Raw genomic sequence first — 7,287 nt, 5'->3', positions numbered from 1 at the left:
ATTTCTCTGTCGTTATTTGTGATGTGGACTTCCCTATTCCTAGAATTAGATCTATTATAATTGTATTTTATCTAAAACTTTATCATTGTTGTTATCGTACTTTATTATTTTTCTGTTGTTATCTCGGGACGCTAGTCTGGCAATTTACTAGAGTTCGTCAGCTCCAGTTTGTATCCAGCCTCTCATGGAAACTTCAGATGCCCAACACCCGTGAAGAGACGACTCGACGCTGGCGATATGTTATGCCCTAAATTAATACATGATTAACTAACTGTATTTTTCTATGTACATTTCTGAAATGCACTTTCTGTAAAGCTGCTTTGAAACAATATGTATTGTGAAAAGCGCTATACAAATAATTTTGAATTGAATTGAAATTTAATTGAATATTATGTATTGAGAAATTATAATGTAGCCTACATAAGTTCTACTGAATTAAAATACTTTCTGTTGTGACTGAGTAGGCTATACTTAACACACATTTTCAATAACAATATCAAAGCTTTTACTCCTTACAAGACCTTCTATCTTTTAAATACTTAAGTACAATAAAATGTGGAGACATTTTGGCTAGATACTGCATAAAATGTTTAGGCCAACACAATATCCATAATTTCAAGTAGTGAAGTAGTATTTTTACAACTCATGTCAATAGCCCATGCATGTCATCAACAGAGATGAGATGAGCCAACATGCCATCCAAAATGAGACCACTACTACCAGCACCTTACAACTTTACAGCATTAACAGGCCACTCGCACAATCTCCTAAGCAGTGTCTTATGTGTCTCATTATCGCGGTTGAGAGCATTTGAAATGCCGCGCCTCTGCACGCCACTCATCTTATTCTTCCTTTTAAGTAACAGCCGCTCGAGGCGTTCGTGACGGGTGATCAGGCAGACCGGGAGCGCGCGCAGATCCGCCCTCCAGACGCCATTTCTCGAACGGTGTGGGGAGCTAAAGCAGCTTTTACACCAATCCCGGGAAGGAACAGAAAACACAACAAACTGAAACATTTCTAAATCTTTTCGATCGTCTTGTCGCGTGGAAAAGTCGTGCGTCATATAGGGGAGCAAGGTGGGAAACTTTCTGCTGCGAGATTATTCAGAATTCGTTGTGTGTGAAGACGTGTTGCGGGCCGCCATTTTTGTTACAGCCTTCAAAGTCTGTTGGGAGTCTAAATAAGAGACAAAACTCATCCGTACTTTGGTGTAATACACGAAGAAAAACTCGCTGTTGGACGCAACTGATATATGTCGCCTTGAATCGTTATGCAAGGCGATTTATTAACATATTATGCTTCATCTTCAGCGGACGGTGACGGAAGACGGCTAGCTGGCTAACGCGTTATATTGTCTCATAAGCTGCAGCTACTTTCACGGAAGAGAGAGCGGAAAGGGGAACTTTGACTCTAATTACGCGTTTTTGGGTTCGTTACGAACTTTTGGGGTTGTTTAAACCTGTTCTACGCCCGTCGTGATTCTTGTGTTGGTGGAAAATTTAGCAATGCATCAAAGTTGGTTGACGCCAGTCGCAGCCTGTCTGGTCAAACGTCAGGTTGCGGTTCAGTAGGACTGTCGGGTCAGAAAGCGTTCGGTTCGCTTGTAAGAATATTCGTTTGCTGTTTTAATTTATTGCTCATTTCTGTTTTCTTTTCGAGTTCATCAGTTACAAGTGTATTTCGAACAAACATGTCGTCTGCACGGTTCGACTCCTCGGACCGATCTAGCTGGTATTTCGGGCCGGTTTCGAGACAGGAGGCGCAGAATAGGCTTCAGGGACAGAGACATGGGGTGTTTTTGGTGCGAGATTCATCCACCTGTCCTGGTGATTATGTACTGTCAGTGTCCGAAAACTCCAAAGTTTCTCACTATATCATCAACTCTTTGCCAAACAAGAGATTCAAGATAGGTGACCAAGAGTTTGATAATCTACCTGGACTTTTAGAGTTCTATAAAATACATTATCTGGATACGACCACCCTGATAGAGCCAGCATCAAGGTAAGAGCTTCCATTAGTTTTGACATCGTCACATCATCCACCCCTCTTCTCACTAATGCATTTCCCTCCCCTTCGTTGATATGGCAAGCTGTTTAAACATCCATTCATTTCAACTTACTAGGGTCTGTTTTTATGTGACTAGTTATTTTCTTTATTTTCTAGCAGGTTATCAAATAAATTGAGTATCTGACAATTCATTCCATACAAGTAGCCTGCTGATTTATAAGCTACTAGTACATACTGTTGTAACTAGTCACAATTTCAGTAGTGACAAATATTTCTGGTACTGGTTAAAGTTTTACTATTCGTCAGATATTGGTAATTATAATTTATTTACTAGTAACAATTGTTTTTGTTCTAGCGTATTCAGATTGTTGCAACTACTAGTTACATGTTTAATTGAGTAGTCAGAATTGACACTTTTCAATTAATCGAACTTGACAAGTAAATATCAATTGTGACTAGTGAGATAAGAAATGTTGCTGGAAACAATTGAGATAGATGCTAGTGTCTTTAAGTATTGATATCTAATGCATAAGTAATTATAAAACTGGAATAACAGCAATTTGTTACTGTTAATTATTAGTGACTGTTAAAACCGCTTGCCATAACTTTGCTGGTTCTTGTTAACATTCATTCTTATGCTTGGAGTTAAATATTGTCAAGGTGAGACGTGAGAGTGGTCAGTTAAACACATCTGTAATTCCCCTTAATTTCTTCCTTCCTGTATGTTCTCATTGAGCCATGTAGTAAAGAGAAATTAAGTCATTTGCATTCAAGATACCAGGAAGTTAACTGTACATGTGCAAAGTGTACATCCAGAAGTGGAATGGATATTACAAAAGACCAACTGCCTAGCAATAAGTGGATTTAAGCATTTCCTCTTAGTTATGCTGTTAAAATATGCTGTTTCATTTTGTTGTTGATTAGTCAATCCTAAAAACTCTTTTTATCATTGTCCTACAGGTACTCCAGTACCCCTGTGCCCAGTGGTCCTATTCAGCCATCCGGGGGACTCGGAGATGAGACCCAGGAGTATGTGCGAACTCTTTATGACTTCACTGGTAGCGATGCTGAAGACCTTCCTTTCAAGAAGGGTGAAGTCCTAATTATTCTGGACAAGCCTGAGGAGCAGTGGTGGAGTGCCAAGAATAAAGAAGGCAGAGTAGGCATGATTCCTGTTCCCTATGTAGAAAAGCTGGTGAGACCTTCGCATCATCCCGGTCAGCCTGGCCATGGTTCACGAAATTCCAATAGCTACGGCATACCTGAGCCAGCACACGCCTATGCCCAGCCTCAGACTCCATCGCCCATTCCCCCCATCACACCCGGCGCTGTTATCAACCCGCTGCCGTCCATGCAGAACGGGCCAGTAATGGCCAAGGCTATCCAGAAACGAGTGCCATGTGCATATGACAAGACTGCCTTAGCACTGGAGGTAGGTAGCTAAATGATGGATTCCCATAAACCAGAATTTGCATTTGTCACCAGCGTGGAAACGTCTGCTAGTTTCCATTGTTTTATTGATGAGGGATAATATGGGGCAACCTTATGTACGTTAAAATCTATTTATTTCCTTCAGTTCACAAGATTATTCAGTTGTTGATTATTCTAGGAATACAGGATGCAGTGCTGGTTGCCATAAACACTTAATGAAGCTATTTCTCTATGGTTTATAAGATTTAACTGGTTTAGTGATTACACATTTAAAGGGATTTTTATCCTTCATTACATTTGGTCAGATGGTGGTGATAGCATGGAAATGTAAAATGACAAATATTTTCTCTTGATGACACACTTGTCAGCTCAGTCCTGTCTCTGAGGGACTTTCCCTAGACAGACCTATCAACATATTTGTAAGTATATATATATATATATATATAAAAAAAAGCCTTGGGTTGAATATTAGAGAAAATAAATCTTCATATTCTCACTTCCTCTTTATTTTTATGCTCACTGACTTGTATTTTAGGATTTTTTTTAGCATTAGACCAATCTTGTTTTTTTTTTTTTCCTAGTTAGCAATTTGCATGTGCCGCATATCTCTTTAAGAAATGTTTGAGGAGAGATGTAGCGAAAAATAAGCACAGAGACCTCTTACGTGTTTTGTGTGTAATTCAGTGTAGTTCATTGGGTTGTTCAGGGTCTAGAATGAAATTCCATACTTAGTCATCCCACATGGCAAGTTCCAGCACCCCTTGCATTTGTTTCTACATGCAAGGCTTTGTCAATTTGTAAAAAGAAAATGACATAACCTCTGTCTTAGTCAGCCTGAGAATGTCAGTTGATTCAGCTAGGTACAAGAAAAAGGTAAAGAAACTCATGGTTCAAATGCAGATTTACTTGGTAATTTGGCCCCATTTTGTGTTTTTCCATCTGTCTGCTGTATTTTACATGTGAGTGAAGCTTGTGTATGGAAACGGGGATTATGACGCACAGTTTGTTGTGGCCTAAAGCAAAATAGTCTGATTTAGAACAGCTATTGCAGGAATGTTGAGAAAGTGAAGCTGCATGTCAGTTAATGTAGAGGATTTTGTCCTGAACTATGGTTTTAAGTTTTATAATGCTTAATATGCTTCAACTTTTTTTATTTTAATGGGTACAAACAAACCAGTAACTCTGTCCAGCTTAATGCACTCAAAGGATTTTCATGTCTTTGAAAAATATTTTGTTCCTTGGATCTAGTTTCTGGTGGGCAGGCCATTATCTTTTACCAAGGCTTTCCCTGAATTTTCTAGGTTATGTTTTTTTAAAATGTCAAAGCTTTCACTGTGCTTTTTAAAAAGCCAATAATATTATTTTCTCATACTAAACGTGAAAGTAAATGCCTGTTTTCTATTTTGTCCTGTTTTTTTTTTCTTCCTCACAGGTGGGTGACATTGTGAAAGTGACTAGGATGAACATCAGCGGTCAGTGGGAAGGGGAGGTAAATGGCCGGAGAGGTTTATTCCCTTTTACCCATGTGAAAATATTGGACCCCCAAAACCCAGATGAGAGCGAATGATCTGGACCATGCTCTGTCAGCACCCCGTCAGCTCGCCGGACGCCCCATCAAGTCACAGCTGGTATTACGCTTGCCTGCCTTGGGGCTCAGCCGTGGCGCATTTCTCAAGCAAAACCATTTGCGTGGCTTCTGACTGTTTACAGCTCCGAAATCAAACGGTTCTTAATCCCCCTCACCTGGTTACAGGCGAATGAGTATTTTTTTATTTTTTTTTGTCTGCCCTTAATATTCTGTTATTCCTCACATCTGCAATCTGTTCCTGTGACAAGCTGAAATGAGGTCTCCTACATTGACCTAAGCCTTCCTGCCACTTTCCTGCAGTTTTCTGCCTGTAGCTTTGACTTTTGCTAGCTGAAATATATTAAGAAAGGGAAATAATGATAATTATACCCTCTGGTTTGATTGCCAATTGTTTACATGTTTGGTCCAAAATTTGTCTTTTTTTTTGTGTCTTGTTACATTTCAACAAAATCCTAATGATACTGATCTGACCCTTGGTAATAGCTATGACTTGAAGATGAGGGTATGATGTTGCAGGATCTTAGAATAGCGACAACTCCACCACTCCTGATTGACCTTAGAAACAGACTCAATTAGTATGTGGGACTAGTCTACTGTAACCTTTTTATTTGTGCCATAACTTATCTGTAAATTGCAGTAGTAGCGTAGCTAGATGGTTGTGACTCGACTCTCGGGGGATCTTTTGAATGGTGAAGGGTTTGCCTGTGGAGCTTTTTGCATCCAGTTGTGATGCAAAATTGGGTCTGGGGAGTAAAAACGCACCTCATCTATTCCATTGGACAAGCTGGAAATGTCACCTGTGCAATCGTGAGCTCATCTCGTCCCCTCATCCTCTTCTACTCTGGTTACAGTAAAGTCTGGATCTTGCTCTTTTACATGACTGTTACATCACAAGGTCTCTGCTACAACTTTTGAGGGTTTCTGCCCAACTTTGATTCAGTAACCTGACATGCACACAACATTTTGGTTTTGTCCATCTGTAATCTGTTTCAAATTTAGCCAGATGTCGAATCAAGCATTTACTGTGTGTTGAAATAAACTGGCAATTTCTTAAAAGGGATTTAAAAAGCCTGCTGGTGGCCTCTGTGCATGACCTTCTGGCCAAGAGGGTTTTGCCTCTTAGGTTAAATGCTGCTTCATGTTCTGTTTTATTTGTCTGTCGATTTTTCTTTTTCTCTCCTTTTTGAAATGATCTCCTCTTTAGTCTGGTTTACATCCGTAGCAAGTTAAGGGTAAACATTCATATTAAGCAATAGACCAGCCCGTATCTTAAGTGCTCAAATAATTTAAGTTTCGAATGCATACTTTTTCCTTTATTGTTTTTGTTTTGGCTAAGGCTTTAACAGTATTATTGTTTGTTTTACATTACAAAATATCCATGTGGTCTCGTTTGTTTAAAATGAAAATTTGTGCCTTTTATTTTCTTACACCATTTACATGTTAATAATATTTCCCGTGGTTAACACCTGTGCTGGTATTACCCATTATGTACAGAAGGAGTAAATAAAATTTATGTCTACATCTCTGTGTGCATTTGACCAGCTTCCTGTGTATAAGGAGTCGCAGGATTGCCATGGTCATAGAAAACCTGGAAATATTAGGGGTTTAAATTTGTGATATATCCAGATCTGGAAAAGTTATGAATTTTAATAAACTTTTAAAATGTTATGGGAGTTTACATAGCGAATACTAATTTTTCCAGTTTTACTTTGCTCTCAATTGATTTATTGTTTACATCTATTTAAAGATTGACGTACAAATGAAAATCCACCACAGCAATTTCTGCTATAGTCATTCCTAAAATAAAACTTTAGAAATCACAAATGGCTGCTCATTAAATTAACTAGTCAAATAGAATGGGAACCCTGTATAAAGGGAAGTGCAAATATCATTCTGGAGACTTCTAACTCCTAAAGTGGGTCATTTTGAAGCCCATATTTCAACAGACATTTTGTTCAATAAAACAGTGATGTAACACCCTGTTTAGAGACAATGTTCTGTATCTGGAACAAGAGGTTGGTTACTCCATCTCCCTTGAATTTTTTATTAGCACCAGTTGTGATTGTGACTGTGCCCTGGAGAGAAGACATAATTAAAAGAATTTTAATGAAGTGTCCAAAAAAAGAAACCCTGTGCTATGATGACCTAGAGAAAGTTATGAAGGTCAAGCTTTGCATTTTTTTAATTCAGTAAATCAGGATCCCATCATTTTGGTTATTTGGCTCTGTGACCTTGATGTAATGCATGCATAAACATAAACC

The 7,287-nt window shown here is 38.7% G+C and overlaps 1 protein-coding gene across 1 annotated transcript; it reads left to right on the top strand.

Annotated features, from left to right (window-relative positions):
* Positions 1 to 920: 920 nt before the first annotated feature.
* crkl (v-crk avian sarcoma virus CT10 oncogene homolog-like) lies at positions 921 to 6,694 on the top strand. Its single transcript, XM_084136574.1, has 3 exons — positions 921 to 2,001; positions 2,968 to 3,439; positions 4,871 to 6,694. The coding sequence occupies exons 1-3, from the start codon at positions 1,691 to 1,693 to the stop codon at positions 5,003 to 5,005; spliced, it is 918 nt and encodes a 305-aa protein (XP_083992700.1). The 5' UTR covers positions 921 to 1,690; the 3' UTR covers positions 5,006 to 6,694.
* The last annotated feature ends 593 nt before the right edge of the window (positions 6,695 to 7,287 follow it).

Source organism: Abramis brama (assembly GCF_963993115.1).
Source record: "Abramis brama genome assembly, chromosome: 15".
NCBI lineage: Eukaryota > Metazoa > Chordata > Actinopteri > Cypriniformes > Leuciscidae > Abramis > Abramis brama.
This window is presented reverse-complemented; position numbering and strand designations above follow the sequence as displayed.